The 17201-nt window shown below is 40.9% G+C and overlaps 1 protein-coding gene and 1 pseudogene across 5 annotated transcripts in view; one reads left to right on the top strand and one right to left on the bottom strand.

Annotated features, from left to right (window-relative positions):
- The window catches only part of LOC126412422 (mast/stem cell growth factor receptor kita-like), a 308669-nt gene that overhangs the window by 275657 nt on the left and 15811 nt on the right, over window positions 1-17201 (bottom strand). For all 5 annotated transcript variants that reach the window (XM_050082017.1, XM_050082013.1, XM_050082014.1 and 2 more), the window contains exon 2: window positions 2142-2263. In XM_050082017.1, coding sequence (XP_049937974.1) covers window positions 2142-2263 — 122 coding nt within the window. The remainder of the gene's footprint in view (window positions 1-2141; window positions 2264-17201) is intronic.
- LOC126413525 (5S ribosomal RNA) lies at window positions 11396-11513 on the top strand (annotated as a pseudogene).

The raw sequence follows: 17201 nt of genomic DNA, 5'->3' as shown, positions 1-17201 counted from the left end.
CCCCAGCGACAGTGGCCAGACACAGTGGTCATGTATGTGTGAGTGTGTGTGTGTGTGTGTGTGTGTGAGAGAGAGAGAGAGAGAGAGAGAGAGAGAGAGACAGAGAGAGAGAGGGGGGGAGAGAGGGAGGGAGAGAGAATTGTGCTCTTGTGAATGTGTGTTTTCTACTTCAGAAGAAGGCCTTTTGGCTGAAAGCTTAAATGTATAGCGGTCTTTTTGTTGTGCCTGTCTGCAATTCAGCATCTCCTACATGGTGAGTAGCAATATATCCTTTTTGTAATATGGTTGTTATTCCACTCTGGACTTCCCAACATTTCATTATTTTAATGTGGGAGAATACTTAACTTACTGGTTTAGCTACTTTTTTTCCATTTTTCTTATTTGTTCCCTTCTTTTCTATGGAGTATATTCCATCAGATCTCAATAAGATTTCAAAGTGGTGCAACGACTGGTAACTTGTTTTAAATGTTCAGAAATGTAAAACTGTGCACCTCACAAAAAGAAAAAAATGTGGTATGGCTAAATGGTTCAAATGGCTCTGAGCACTATGGGACTTAACATCTGTGGTCATCAGTCCCCTAGAACTTAGAACTACGTAAACCTAACTAACTTAAGGACATCACACACATCCATTCCCGAGGCAGGATTCGAACCTGCGACTGTAGCGGTCACGCGGTTCCAGACTGAAGCGCCTAGAGCCGCACGGCCACACCGGCCGGCAAAAATGTGGTATCCTATGACTATAAAATCAATTAGTCACAGTCAGAATCAGCCAACTCACACAAATAGCTGAATGTAACGCTTTGTCAGGATATGAAGCAGAATGATCACTTAGGCCTAATTACAAAGTTTCAAAAATCAGCTTTAAATGATGACTCTAGAAATATATGACAATCACCAATGCTTCGCCCAGATTAATTACAGCATCCACGAGATGCGGTTAAACAAGCATTCTTCACACATTCCATATGTGAATGGAATGGGAATAAACCCTAATAACTAATGGGACATACCCTCTGCCATGCACTTGACAGTATTTAGCAGAGTATAGATGTTTACGTACATCAGAGAGAGAGAGAGAGCAATATTGTTCTCAGAGAGCAGGGCATTGCTCTTGGCAAAATTAACTGAAACACTCCTACGTAACATTGTATGAAGAGACTTACATGTTCGAAGAAAAACATAGTAAAGGTAAAATAAATTCTATGCTATTAATGAAACTAGATTTTTATGTTCCCAAAATCCTGCCCACAGAAGACCAGAAGTAGGAGAAATTGTTTAATAAGATTTCCTTGCCAGTAAAAAGACGCGACACAATCAGTAAATTGTAAAAGTATTTAATCTGGAACTCGAGGCATACACAAAAATTAGTCCAAATCAGATACCGGTAATCAAAGCATAAACTAGCGGAAAAAGGAAGCGTTTTTATAATATGGAAGTAAACAATGAACAACAGTTAAGGGACGGTAGTACTACATCACGGCAGTTACACGAACTTCTCAATAGTCCAAACACCGAATGTAGGTCAACGTATCTGAAGACACTGAAGACGTTTTTATAAACGTTGAAACCGCGGTAAGGGGTTTAAATAAACCTTCCATTCTGCCAGTGATTGGCTGTTTATTATTTCTACAAGAAGGTGCGTCAGCACTTGTCTAAACATATTGCCTCTTTAGTACCCTAATTAAAATGTTAACTCTGGTTGTTCGTTTTTGAGCAGCTCTCTTGGACAGCGAGGAAGGAGAACAGACAGTTGAACTGCAACGTTCCAATACATCATTTGTACACGCACACCTCCTTTCTCGTCGTTTCGCTGTAGATTACCTTCCTCCGTAGAAAAACATCTTTTCGCCATTCCCGAAATGTCCTAAACACAGGACGGAGAAAGAAAACTTCTTCACTAGGATACATTTAGCACCTTTTCTCTTGCGCTTCTTCTGTATGTCATTACTTGTAGATTGTCGACATATTTTCAGACGCGAATGTATGAGCCAGGGCATCTTTAGCATATAGAGTTTGCAATCTGAATTACATATATATGCACAGTTTGAGTCGGCCAAGGTCTGGAAGTAAGCAACCAATACGTTGTCTTCATTCATAATAATGATGTGTACTATCGAAGTCTTTATTTTTCACTGTACCTTTGATCCGCTGTATTCAGGATATTCCCATTTCAAGTCACCTTCTCCTTCGCACACAACGGTAATTGTTTCTCCTTTTTGCACAACTGTTTCATCTCTCGGTGATGTTATTCTCGGTCCGTCTGTAACAATCAAAAACAATTTATTGTAAAATCACAAGGTTGTTTCTTTGCATAAGGTCAAAATATTATATTACTACAATTACAGTTTGCTTACGACGTCCTGTCAGTGTTTTCAGTGGGCTGCTGGGAGCAGAGGAAGGAAGTTCAGAGTACTATGCTCACAACATAACTTCATCATGTTAAGTGGTGGTAAGCAGCTTTGGCACTACACATGCAAGGGCGCTCATATGATAATTTGCAGGGGGGGGGGGGGGGGGGGGGGAGCTATATTCTGGGGATATGGTCAATTTTTTATGTTTTGGTAGTGGATGGTGACTTGTAAAGGGCCATACAAATTTTCAGATGCAACTATGTTAAAAACTGACGTTTAAATCGTTTTCTTGAAAGAAAAACAACAGAATACATTATTTTTTTCATTTCTTGAGAGATAGGGGAGAGCCACGCCCCTTGGCCATAAGTATAGGCGCCCTTGTACACCTGTGGTTACTGTTACTATTTACAATAAAGTCTGTTTAGACGGCATGACAGTCATTTCGTAATGGTACCGGTACTGTTTAGTTAGATTGCAATTGTTGGCAGCAGCCGGACACCAAACATTCGTGGCTCCAACTCCAGCGACATCTACGGGCTTCAGCGTATACGGAATTAGGGAGCCCTCGTTCAAGACGTGAACAAACTATATAAACAATGTCATTACTTGGTTGAGTGTTGTGAAATTGTTGTGATGTTTTTCAAATTTTCTCACGTGTTTATTAGCTATTGTTAGATATGAAAACTGCTGCCATTAAAGATGAAAAACGGCTCAAAATCAAACTGGAGAAACAACACAGTGAAATTTCATTAAAACCCCTCTAGGCCTATAGCTCCATTGTCATTTAAAATGCAGTATTAAAATAACGAACATTTTAGCCATACCTCAGTGGTTTCACTCCTTGTAAGAAAGATGAATATAGGATTGCCACACGCCCCAATATATCGGAACTGTCACCGTTATGGACCTTTTGTCCCAACAAGACCCAATTTGGCCCGACTTTGCAAAATAGTGTTACGAGCTTGGTTCAAGAACTGAAGTAACGCTATCTGTTAGCGCAACATGTAAATGCCGCCTCAGTTAGTAGTTCCCCGCCCCTTATCCCTTAGACCTAGCGCCATCATTCGAACAATTACCAGACTTCTCCAGTAGTAGGGGGCTGGAAATATTTAATAAGCGCTACGCAGGAGAATCAGGTAGCTTCCATTTGAATAACGATCTGATTAGACGATTGTTTCTAAACGTGACACAAACAGCGAGTGCAAGTTATAAGTTGGAGTCCCGAACGATGGCGGTCAAGTTTAGGCTTGTTCTGCGCACTACGTCACGTATTCTCCGACAGCCAATGCGCGTTCGCTCTGCTGTGGATGCCGTAGCTAATGCGAGCATTAAACGTGATCATAGCGAGTTGTTTAGTGAATTTCGATTCCATTTGTTGTGAGTTGTCCTCGCTGACTGTGGTGGTAAGTGATAAATTCTGCATAAGCAAGCGAGAGACAATTTGCAGAATACACGCTTTCCTAGCGGAAAGCACGCGTATGCGAGTAATGTAACTGTCGCTTGGAATCGTCAACAATACGATCCCCGTCCGTGCCTCGACATGCGCGAACCGCCATCGTCCGTGGATCGGACTATAGCAATGTTTGAAGTGTTTACTGCGGATATATAGGGCATGAAGTAGGATGGAAAGAGAAAGTGTCACTTTTAGATGATTACACGAAGGAGTGGTCTTCTGTCAAGAAAGAACGACGGATCAGGAAGCGTTGTGTGAAATTTTTAGCTGTTTCGTTTCGGTAAATCACAGAGGTAAGACAAATGCGAGGTATCACATTTTTATGAAGAATAATACAAATAGATTCGCGGTAGCATCGACATCAAAGCCAATCTCTACATTCATGATTAAAGAAGATACCTAGGAAGAATTGCTCGTCACTGCTACAGAACTAACAGCTTATAAAATTGTCAAGATCATCAGTTCTTCAGTTCTCTTGACTGCACTGTAAAACTAAACCGTAAAGTGTCCTGAACCCAAAGTCGTCACAAAGCAGTCTACCTCCGGGACCAAAGCTACAGCGATTGTTAACAATATTCTCACACCACGCTAAGTGTCCAAATGCAAAAAAACAATTGCAAGAAGTTTCATTGTATTGCATAGGCACCGACTCATCTAAACACAATGCTGAAAAGATGTTTGCCGGCCGGCGTGGCCGTGCGGTTCTAGGCGCTTCAGTCTGGAACCACGTGACTGCTACGGTCGCAGGTTCGAATCCTGCCTCGGGCATGGATGTGTGTGATGTCCTTAGGTTAGTTAGGTTTAAGTAGTTCTAGTGGACTGATGACCACAAATGTTAAGTCCCATAGTGCTCAGAGGCATTTGAACCATTTTTTGAAAAGATGTTCCTTTGTTCAAAATTTTACTGAAACTGACGGAATCCAACAGAAGCTGCTGAAGTTTGATTAGCTGAATAATGAAACATTGGAGACAATTGCAAAGTTCTGTCTAGACAATTTAAGGCAACTACGGATTCCATTAGATAGATAATCGCTTTTCGTGGAGATAGCACCAACACCAATTTCGGAAGGCTTCATTGATGTGGCCAGCAGAATGTGTTTCACCAAATTAAAGAAAAACTAGGAGAAAATGTAGAAGGAACTGGATGACCTGCCCATATTCTCCCCAATACTATATCAAGCACTGCTGGATTTACTTTCTTAAGGAAACCAAAAACACCGAACGCATATGCCAACTGCTAAAATTTTACGAATATATTTGTTTTCTACTACCGCAAACAAAGCCACAGTGAAATAAGGATTTTCGCTATGTCGGCCCAGTTGAGTGTTTAAAGAAAGCGACTGGTGCCAGGTACTGTGGAATTAATCTTACAGTGCCACTGCATCGTCCTTAGTGAGAGGTAATGCCTTGAATAGCTGAATTCAAGCAGCTGACTTCCAAATCAGCTCCAGAAAGAATTTTCAGCCTCATGACAAACACTTGCCGAGCTGAGAGAAATAATTTGTCAATGGCTAGGTTTTACCCAACTCAATGCTCATAGTAGTTGATTGCTGAGTTTGTTTCATCCAGCGACTTTGTTTTAGATGGACGGTTCTCACATATTGACCAACCTGTACTTTAAATTTATGTTTTAAATAGTTCATTTCCCAAGTTTGGGACTAAAAATTGTTTTTGTTAGGCAGAAGTCTTCATTTTTTTTTACTTTATCACAACGTATGATTAAGCTGAAGAACAGGTGATGGACAGAGACATCGATTAACGAGACTATGCTGAAAAGTATTCCCTACTATTTTTTACGTGAAACCTCTTAAAGCTTTTTAAATAAAATAAATGTTTTTTGACATTATACGCCTTCGTTCTTCGTGTTTACATGAGCCCTAGAGAGCTCCGAATTGCAACATGTAGCATTAGAAGCTGAATTGATTTTAAGATGAGCTACGGGGTTACGTATCGGCAGTTTCGTTGTTTTCTCGACGAGTAGTAAGGGGAGATTCTACAAAGGTAGTTGAAAAGTGAGCAGAAACGTCAACAAAGAAAAATTGAGGTGAAATTGCTGTATTGTGTTTTGAATTTGAGGCCTACGTGTGTTTTGTTTAGGTTTCGTAAAAAATCCCGATTTTGTTCAGAAAAACATGGCAATCCTCTTTACACATGACAGTCTTTCCTTCAGCTGTGGCTAAGGACTTAGTTTGTTGTAATCAAAAGTAAAAACATTAGTTTATGAAAAAGGTGTCGTAAAACTGCTTCAACAATAATGTAGTGAAAGAATTATTACTGTAGCTAACAATGAATTTAGATCAGTGAGGTGATTCTCGTGTGTGTGCGTGGTGGGTTAAGTAATCACTTCATGTTTCAAGTTTTGTCGGTACAAACAAATTTACAAGTACACAACAAGGATACCAGAAACGTTTTTGGTAGGTCACAGCATTTACATTCTATACTCATATATTTCATGATTATTAAGCCAAACTATCACCAAGCTATAGCTTCATCGATTGAATTTTAATGACGATACAACCATTTGCTGTACCCCATAGTGCGTGATTTTGTAGAAGATGACTGAGATTCAGGCGATTTTGAGATATAATTTAATAATTTCAGATAATATTTTTTTAAAGAAATAAGTGCTGGTAGGTTCAACAACCTGCATTTACTTTCTTAAACGTAGTAATAAAAATAATTTGTGAGACAATTTCAGTAAAAGAATTTTAAGCAAGGATTACGAGAAAAAAATAAACACATACACGTACAGTCTGTGTGCATAGAGCCATCCATATCTGCACGTGACACAACAGTGTTCTGTACAATTCAATTCGATAGGATTCGTGACTATGAACTTCGCTTTTCACTGCTGGCAGCATCAGCGAACTGGAAGTTCCAGGATTGTAGCTGCCTGGAGCGTGTACAGTGTGATAACTTTTTAAAGAGCTCACCCCTCCCCCCCCCCCCCCCCCAACCCATTCTTTTTTGCTGCCTTTTCTCGCTGCCGCCAAAACTTGTGTTATGAAAATTTTTGGCACAGAGTAGACACACTACTGCAGTAAGTGGGCTCTGCAAGTATCTACATTGTTTGCACAGCACAGAATGGTGTAAACTGCAGTACCCCTTCCTCTCAACACCATCTAAGGCGAGCTCTTAAAAAGTTATCGCACTGTCAGTGTAACTCATTGAATTGTATCACCGCAAACTTAATTTCAAAAAAATGAAATAATCGTATAGCATTCCCGGCTGGGAGGCCCCACCTGGGGAAGTTCGGCCGCCGAGTGCGGGTCTAATTACAGTCGACGCCACATTGGGCGACTCGCGTGCCGGTGATGAGGATGAAATGATGATGATGACTACACAATACCCAGTCCACAAGCGGAGAAAATCCCCAACCCTGCCGGGAATCGAAACCGGGTCCGCTGCACGGTAGGCAACTTAATTTCATATTCATTACTTCTACTAAATAGTCTAATACATTTGAGTATGAATGTTCCCACAATGCATTTTCACGACACATCGTTATGCACATGTATCATTTCTTATTTTACCGTAGCAGCTGATCGGTATGTGGTGCAAGTGTTGGTAGCAGTATAAAAACGAGAGAAAGAGAGAGACCTCAGGGGTAAGATGGAATTACTTCTCTACCCCTTTGACGCTTTTTAATTTAAATCCAAAAAGCATCTCAATCTAAGTGAAAGTTGTGGACGCACATTTCGTCATCCGTACCCCCTTCGCCCTGAACTACTAACATGTTTTTAAATCGCCGCTAGTAAATTATCGGGATGTCTAATCGGATGGTTATCTAATAGTACAGATTAGGATTCGAAAGTAATTGTTCGTAGCCTTAGTAAATTTAACATTATTTTACCATGTGTTACGCAAAAAGAAGAAATAGTTTTGAACACTTCTTTTGTTAGAAAGGTAGGAAGTGAGCCCAGTAGTGTGCTGGATAAAGCACTTAACTGGAAATCAACATAATAAAATATCAGTCCTTTATTATAATTTTCCGTTTTTATTTTTCAGTAAACTTGGAGAAAAAATACAGAAGACAGAAGCATTGACAGCAATAAGAAGGATGCATATGGGAAACCTGGATCTCACAACAGGGGATTCTCAGTATTGAAAACTAACTCAAAGCCCTGGTGCTGGCGCTCTGTCTTCTAACGATTGTGTTCGTAATCCGTCAAAATCTCAAAATCTAGTAGTTCAAAAGATTTTTGTGAAAGGGTTTGGTGAAAACATTAGCAGTCACTAACTTCCAGTTTTCACATAAACTGATAGAGAGTTACGATCAATAGCATATCTAGAATCCATAATAGAATAGTTCTTCTAAAATTTTCCTTCTCTTTCCCAAGGTAATCTGTGATATAGTGCTTTTTTCCAGGTTTAGAATTGGAACCAGGTACGGATTCTTCACTGGACGGCTGCTGCGAAAATGATATTGGTAGATATTTTGATCGAGCATAAGTTTTGTCGATCGAACGGAAGAAAGAGCTGGTGGAAAGTCGTTGGATCTGTGCTGTGTATTATAGCCTTGTGAAAGATACCACGCATTTAAAGCGAAAATACAGTTATTCCTGGTTGGAAACTTACTCGCCATAGCTGGAATAGTCTTGGTACAAAAAATGAACTTTTTGCAAATACTGTACTTGTTTCCTCAGAAACCGAATTCTGTTAGGGGCCTGTTGGGATCTTATATAGCAAAGCAATTCTGTAAGTTCAAAGACGTGTATGAGCAGTTCTAGAAGCACATAGAAAGCCACTCTTCCGTAGAGCAGCACTGGAGGCTCTAGAGCAGTTCTTGCATGTATTTCGGTGGTCGCGCAAATTAATAAATACTCCCAGAAAAGTTTAGAAGAAAACACGAAAATAGTAAATCCATTATTTCTTACACTATATTTTGTGGGACTTATGACCCTGCTCTGAGAGGTAAGCATTATGGAGAAGGAATTATGGAAGGGTTACACAAGGAACGAATTGAAGCAGGAGACATGGCTGTGAAGAAGCATATTGAGCATGGGGAAAAAAAATGCAAGCAATCGATCGGTGCATATTCTAAGTGACGTTATGGATTTGTGGGGATGTGCTTAAGGTAGATATTAAAAATAAAGTGATAAAGTCAAAACTGTCTAGTTTATTAGCAGATAAACAGCTGTTTTTTTCCGGAACTGAATAATTATCGACTGGCTTCGATATTTCTATGAGAAATCCTTCAAGGTCGAAGAATTGTTTGTTAGTTTTGTTGTGCTGAAAGCTCTAGACGCTAAATCGGTTGCACAGGCACTCGATGTCTCTTTGGTAAAAGAAAATATTGACACTGTGAAATGTGTTGGTTTGGGATTTGATGGTTGTTCGGCGATGGCCGTAAATGCACCGGTGTTCAAGCAACCAAGTACATCATGGCTTTTTTCTTTCACTGTTCTTTACACAAACTGAATCAAGTCGTCAATGATCTCAACAGTCTCCGTGGGATTCGGAACACTATGGGAACCATAAGAGATATTTTTAAACTTTTCTGTGAATCAGCATTGAGAGGGAAGTTGATACCAAACATTTCCAAACTATATGAAACGTGATGGAGTAAGAAACACAATAACGTCAGAGTTGTTAAGGAGAATTTTCCCGTTACGATGGAAGCCTTAGAAACCTTATCACATAAAGCAAACGCTTCGACTAGAAAAAAATGCTTGCCAACTCCATCGGTTCCTCCTGGCTTTCCATTCCTTCTTAGCTTAATTGTAATATCCAAATGTTCAGCTTCGGTGGAACAAGTCGTAAATATTCTGCAGTCCATTGCTTTGGACGCAGCCAAGACATCACAGTACATTAAATTAATTTTGCCACTGTTGCAAACGCATTGCGATAATCCTGAAATAGTCACAGACGAAATAATGAAGGATGCTCCTGTAATTGCTGAAAAACTTGGTTTGGAAGAAATAAAAACCATGCCGCCGATAGTTAGGAGACAGCATCATCAAGGTAGCCTCTCAGTAGAAAGTCTGTCACAATTCTGGAGAAGGCTTTTAATAATGCTCTATGTAGACTATTATTAACGGTATTGAAGTGCGTTTTGCTGATGAAAACAGCCGAGCGTTTGTTTTATTACAGTTACGCCCTGCAGAAATGATTACCATGTCGAAAGTTCATTTAAGGGAAGCTTGTAAAACCTTCGCCAAATTTTATGATTTATCTAACGTAAAAAATGAAATGAACTTTGGTAAAAATTCTGGCAGAACACACAGAAACCCGGGAGCTAACCGTTCTTGATATCCTGAAAGAAACAGGTAACTCCCTCCCCAAAACACGGAAAGCGTTAAAATTTTTTGATTACCATCCCTTGCACAACATGTAGGCCTATGGTGGAATGAACTTTCAGCAATTTAAGAAGAATCAAAACTTGATTGAGGTGCACAATGTTAGAAGGCCGTCACAGTGGTTTAGCAATGATGAGTATTCACAGTAAACTTATTCTTGACTATAAAGAGGATTTCACTAGTAAAGTATTGGAAGAATTTACAAAAAATTCGAGGAGATAATGTTTTAATTAATTTTTTTAAAATTTTGCCAATTTGAAAAATTCGTTTTAAAAATTGTAACAGCATTTCTTGTTTACCTCATTGTCTTTCTCATGCTGCCACTCCCCCCTCCCTAGCCTGCTGGCTGACGATGGACTTGGTGAGGTGTGTCCCCAGAATAAGAACCGGTTTGCAAAGCACGTATAGGTTTTGATTCTAGTCAGATATAGAGGACAAACCCTCCGGAATACAATGTCTTCGTGAGAATTAATTTTTGTGATTATGAAGAGTGAGTGTTTACATCTTAAAAATCGATAAACACTTCTTGAAAATACTCTAATGTTGTGGTGCATATACATACGTTCCACTTTCCTGAATAGTTTCATGAAAATATTTTTTTTCCTAACTGGGGTAAAAAAATAAACCACGTGTGTAGTAAAATACGCACGTTTGCTTAAGGTTTCACTGTTCGTTCGCAGACTCCTGCTTTGGCATTGTAGGTACTGCAAGGTAGGTCTGTTTTTCCAGGCAGTCAATATGACAGTTTTGTCATCCAGATTTACGTGGTCACCTATAATCTCCTTTGTTGCTAAGATATCTGCTGCGTAAATGCGAGTCTCCGATGACCATAAAACTTGCGTAAAATGCCCAGTTGTGCGACAGAAGGTTGCAAAGCCCTTTCCAATTGCAGTTGTGCTTTCTGTGCCAATTTGAAAACATACCCTCCACATTGCCTCAAGGAACAAGCATATGGTAGCTGTTATTCGCAAGAATATATATTTACTGGAGTACGAAACGTAGTCACTTCCACCTTCCTAGTAAGCATCGAAGCTCCGTTGCGGTTAAATGCAAGAAGGGTGGTAGGCTGCAAGCGAAGGGATCCACGTGCACTAATAGTGCTGCTAGACGCGATCTCTTAACTTTCGAATTTCGAGTGAATCAGATATCTCTACAAAGTTAATCCGATTAATAAGCTCTCCACTTGTCACTGGTTATTATGCGGAGCATGTAAGGTTTCATGAAGCGACAAAGTTATTTAAAAACAGTTATTTTAAGCCAGTCAAAAAAGTTAAACATCTATTAAGAAAGCCAACGGATTTGCCGCAGTGGTAACACCGGTTCCCATCAGATCACCGAAATTAAGCGCTGCCGGGCTGGGCTAGCACTTGGATGGGTGACCATCCGGTCTGCCGAGCGCTGTTGGCAAGTGGGGTGCACTCAGCTCTTGTGAGGCAAACTGAGGAGCTACTAGATTGAGAAGTAGCGGCTCCGGTCTCGTAAACTGAACTACGGCCAGGAGAGCGGTGGGCTGCCCACATAACCTTCCGTATCGCATCCGGTGACGCCTGTGGGCTAAGGATGACGCAGCGGCCTGTTCGGACGGAGATAAGTTTTATCTATTAAGACACACTAGACAGTCTTCGTGAAGCATCAACAGATTAACGTACCTGTATTCCAGTCGTTGAAATGTATTATTCTGTGTTAACAGATTTTTTGCGATATTGAAATGAAGAAGTGTACAGCGCCGGCCGGTCACTTAAAGCGCTCCTTTTTAAAGAATGAGTAATTTTTATTCGTAAAATTTGAGTTTGCTTTGAAATATTGTATTATTTTAGAACATGGGAAAGGTAAACAGTGCTATTTTAATAAAAATCCCAACAAAAACGAGCAACAAACACAAGGTACAAGAATTGGCACAGAATTGCTGAGACAATAATGTATCTGTTACAAGGTGTACAACTTTGCTTCCGCCGTTTTTTCCCCAACATTTGAGGCTTTAATGAAACAAATTGGTTACACATGTATCATTCAAAGAATTTTCCATCGCTAGCCACTACTTTCTCACATCTTTCGGGCAGTGTACGAATCCCGTGTCGTAAAAGTTGTTCATCTTTTGAAGCGATCCACGAATCGATCCAATTTGTGACTTCTTCATGACATCGGAAGTGTTGGTCAGCCAGGCCATGCGCCATTGATCTAAACAGGTGATAGAGGGAGCAATGTCTGGAGAATATGGCGGGTGGGGTAGGACTTCCAATTGTAACGTTTCCAAGTACGTTCCGACCTCTTTTGCAACGCGGCGTCGAGCGTTGTCGTGCTGCAAAATCACTTTATCGTGCCTCTCGCTGTATTGCGGCCGTTTGAATTTATGCTCTGCTCAAACGCATTATTTCGTTTGATAACGAGCACCTGTGATTGTTTTACTTGGTTTTAACATCTCATAGTAGCTAAACGACGCCGAGCTGGTCCTACCAAATGCAGAGCATGATCTAGGAGCCGTGAATATTCGGTTTGGTTGTCGACTTGGAAGTATGGTCAGGATATCCACCTGATTTTTTGCGTTTAGGGTTATCGTAATGAACTCATTTTTCGGCCCCGGTCACAATGCGATGCAGAAATACCTTCCGTTTTTGCCTCTGAAACAACTGTCACAAACACACAAATGCCGTTCAACGTCACTTGGTTTCAGCTCACACGGGACCCATGTTCCTTCTTTCTGAGTAATGCCTATAGCCTTGAGACGTTTTGAAATGGCTTGCTGTGTCACTCCCACTAATCGTGCCAATTCTTCTCGAGTTTTACGAGAGTCTTCACTCAGAAATGTCTCCAATTCCGCATCTTCGAAAACATTATCTCTTCCACCAGTCTGCCAGTCTACGGCGTTAAAATCACCGTTCTTGAAACGTTAACCACTTACGACACGTTCTTTCACTAATAGCGTCCTTACCATACGTACCTGAGAACATTCGAAGAGACTCAGCCGCTGTTTTCTTAATATTGAAACAAAACAGTAACACCTCCAGCAAATGACGAGAATTAGGCTCGTAAACTGACATTTTCAGCCGGCCGGATTGGCCGAGCGGTTCTAGGCGCTTCAGTCTGGAACCGCGCGGCCGCTACAGTCGCAGGTTCGAATCCTGCCTCGGGCATGGATGAGTGTGATGTCCTTAGGTTAGTTAGGTTTGATTAGTTCTAAGTTCTAGGGGACTGATGACCTCAGATGTTAAGTCACATAGTGCTCAGAGCCATTTTGACATTTTCAATCAAGAACAACTTTATGATGCAGACACAAATCGACTAATGTTTGAATGAGATTATGTTGACCGAGGTCCAAGCTAACTGCCTGACGTCTGAGATCTGTTTCCTTCAACCGCTACTTAACGTTGTCGTCACCTATCAACAAACGGCGGAAGCAAAGTTGTACACCTTTTATCATGTGCGTGACTAAAGATGGCACGCATGTACAGGCAGTGTGCAAGACTTGTTATATCTCCTCTGTATGGTAGTTTCTCACAGTTGTCGGACATCTGTTCCATTACATAATAGTACCATTGCTAGTGTGGAAGTAATTTTACAAAATGTGAGATCAATGATGTACAATGCTCTCTCGGTTTTGAAAGGTTAAAAACGGGTGGAACCACAAACAGCTTGTGACAAAATATAAGAAATATTATGAATATTATGAAGCCAGGAAACCGAAACCACGAGCGCAACCATTCACAGACTGTCGAACCACTCGGTGGCACACAAACAACCAAGCTTGAGATTCATGCTTCACAGATTGAACGGAACATCTGTAAGCAGACATAATTACACACAGGAACTAAACACAATAAAACAAATAGCAGAGGAAAATGGTTACAAGCCCCACATGACGGAGAAATTAAATCAACAAATTTTAAACGGAAAAGGAGCGAATGCACAACACTCACACAAAACCTTACACAACAGAGAACAACATAAAAAAACAAACAATGACCACGTGCAAGACACAACAATGCAACAATACACACACACACACACAGAACAAAATGGCTTATATTCATCTATAATAATAAAATTGCCCACAGAATAGGCAAAATATTGAAGAAACAGGGACTTCAAATAGGATACAGGACAGACAACACAAAACAGAAAAAAATCTCAGAATACAGGAGATACCCGCAGATACATTCAACGGATCAGAAATATATGAACTCACATGCAACTCTTTCCAATCAATAAAAGTAAACAAAATTCAGAGTCGGTGCCAAACTCAATCTGGGAACAAATGAATGCCGATTAGGACACACAACAATATCGTGCACACTGCGTTTTCCGAAGTGAAAATGCGTTTGTAAAACCGGAATTATCAAAGTACATTTGTGTGTCGAGTGTCCTCATAACGGGAAAGAAGAAGAATGACTCACAACAAAACGTGAGGAATAACAACTATACACGCAAAACATTTTACCACACCAAAATCGCGTTTTCAAAAGTCAAGGGATGTGTCAACTCGCTGATAAAATTCACATTTACGTCGTTTGGGTTGGAGGTGTCAAGCTATGAGTGCAGGACACCGTACAGATGGTCCTGAAAAACCATGTAATATAAAATCAATCTAAGGACAAAAACGAAAAAAACTCTCTTTAGGCCACATTTTGTTAGATCAGTTACAACCTAAAATACGCTCAGATTTTACAATGAACAAAACCCACTAATGATGGCACAGAAGTGCAGAAATATGGTTGGGCAACAAAAAGAAACAGTGTTTTGCATAAAAGGCGGAACTTACATCCAATAATTTTAACTGCAAAATGGTTCAAATGGCCCTGAGCACTATGGGACTTAACATCTGAGGTCATCAGTCCCCTAGACTTAGAACTACTTAAACCTAACTAACCTAAGGACATCAAACACGCCAGCCATTGTGGCCGAGCGGTTCTAGGCGCTTCATCCGGAACCGCACTGCTGCGACGGTCGCAGGTTCGAATCATGCCTCAGGCATGATGTATGTGATGTCCTTAGGTTTAAGTAGTTCTAAGTCTAGGGGACTGATGATCTCAGATGTGAAGTCCCATAGTGCTTAGAGCCATTTGAACCATTTTGAACATCAAACACATCCATACCAGAGGAAGGATTCGAACCTGCGACCGTAGCGGTCGCGCGGTTCTAGACTGAAGCGCCTAGAACCGCTCGGCCACAGAGGCCAGCTTTTAACTGCAAACGCGAAAAAAAATAAGGGCTGCAAATCAAAGAGGTGAATATAAGGAGTATTATCAACAGTCTACTCCCAGAGAAAGGCTCTGTTAGCTCACACAATCGTTGCGTACTTAAAATTTCAGTGTTTTAGAGGTGTCATAGATGAACAGAATAAAAATCCAATCCTCTGGTGTTCAATCACCAATCGGCCCAAAATTTTTCTTCTGTCGCTAATTATTTCTTTCGTCCGCCTCCACAGCTCTGTAGTCGGCGCGGCTGACTCTCGTGAGAAGGATTTGGGTTCGATTCCCGGTAGTGCCAAGGATTTTTTTTCATTGATGTAAGGACTGGAACGGGAAGCTCTCAGCCTTGTGTGGCGAAATGCAGAGCTACTGACCGAGCAGTAGCGCCTCTAGGTCACGAAAACTGGCAACGGCCGGGAGAGCGGTGTGCTGACTCCCGTCCAGTGACACGGTGTCGATGGGCCTGCCAGGGTCTGTGAATAGAGTTTTCGTTTAAGTGTTATGTAAATACATTCATCTGTGCTCTAGGGATGGTGTCTTTGACTAGTAATCAGAATGTCCAAGTTCTGACCCAACCAAAGCTTAAATTTTGAATAAAAGTCAACAATAATAGCAGCCGAAGACTTCCAGCATAAGAAGTCACCCTCGTCCTGCCACTGGGCTTGTCAAAAAGGGCGGAAGAGCAGACAGAGGTCCAGGGCACTCTCTTGCCCTTGGGGTGGGAAACTGGGGAGGACGAATCAGCAGCGACCCAGAATGCAATGGAAACCACTGAACTAAAGAAACATAATGTGTATCCACAGGACATGAAGCCTGTATTTGAAAAAGTATCATGATGATCTCTGCATTGGCAAAAGATTCCGTATTAGTCCTTCATTCAATCTCCGGAAGGGGATTGCCAAGGGGGAGGAGACCATGAGAAAAGTTGAAAAGTTGGAACAACCAACGAGGTGATGACATTCTATGAGTCGGAGCACTGAACATCAGGAGTCTGAACGTAATAAGAAAGCTAGAAAATCTTAAAAGGGAAATGCAAAGGCTCAATCTACATGTAGTGGGGTTAGTGAAGCAAAATGGAAAGAATCTGTATCTGGTCAGACGAATATTGGATAATATCAACGGCAGTAGAAAATCTTATAGCGAGTGTAGAATTCGTTATGAATACGATTAGGAGGGTAGGACAGTGATAGGACTGTTCTCATCAGATTCGACAGCAAACCAATGTCGAAAATAATAGTTCAGATGTACATGACAACGTCGCAAGCAGCAAATGAAGAGATGGAGAAAGTATATGGCGATTTTGAACATGTAATTCAGTATGTAAAGGTGGAAGAATATCTAACAGTCATGGGGGACTGTAACGCGGTTGTAGGGGAAGCAACAGAAGAAAGGGCTACGGGAGAATAAAGGTTTGGCAGTACGAATGAAAGAGAAGAAAGACTAATTGAGTTGTGCAATAAATTTTAGATGGTAATAGCGAGTACTCTGTTGAAGAGTCACAGTAGCAGGAGGTATACTTAAAAAAGACTCGGAGGCATTGGGAGGTTACAGCTGGATTCCAGGGGTAGATAACGTTCCATCGGAATTTCGAAAATCATTAGGGGAGTGGCAACCAAACGATTATTCAAGTTGGTGTATAGAATCTATGTGACTGGCGACATACCATAAGACTTTGGAAAAATAACATCCACACAATTCCAAAAATAGCAAGGACAAATAAGTGCGAAAACTCTCGCACAATCAGTTCAATAGCTCACGCAGCCAAGCTACTGACGAGAAAAATATACAGAAGAATAGAAAAGGGAGTTGAGAATTAGTCAGATGACGATCAGTTCGGCTTCAGAATAGGGCACGTTGCGCCTTGTAATGAATGGAAGCAAGGTCAAAGAGAAATCGAGACATGCTCATA

Source organism: Schistocerca serialis, chromosome 7, assembly GCF_023864345.2.
Source record: "Schistocerca serialis cubense isolate TAMUIC-IGC-003099 chromosome 7, iqSchSeri2.2, whole genome shotgun sequence".
Classification (NCBI taxonomy): domain Eukaryota; kingdom Metazoa; phylum Arthropoda; class Insecta; order Orthoptera; family Acrididae; genus Schistocerca; species Schistocerca serialis.
The sequence above is the reverse complement of the archived record's forward strand: the minus strand, read 5'-3'. Positions and strand labels throughout refer to the sequence as shown.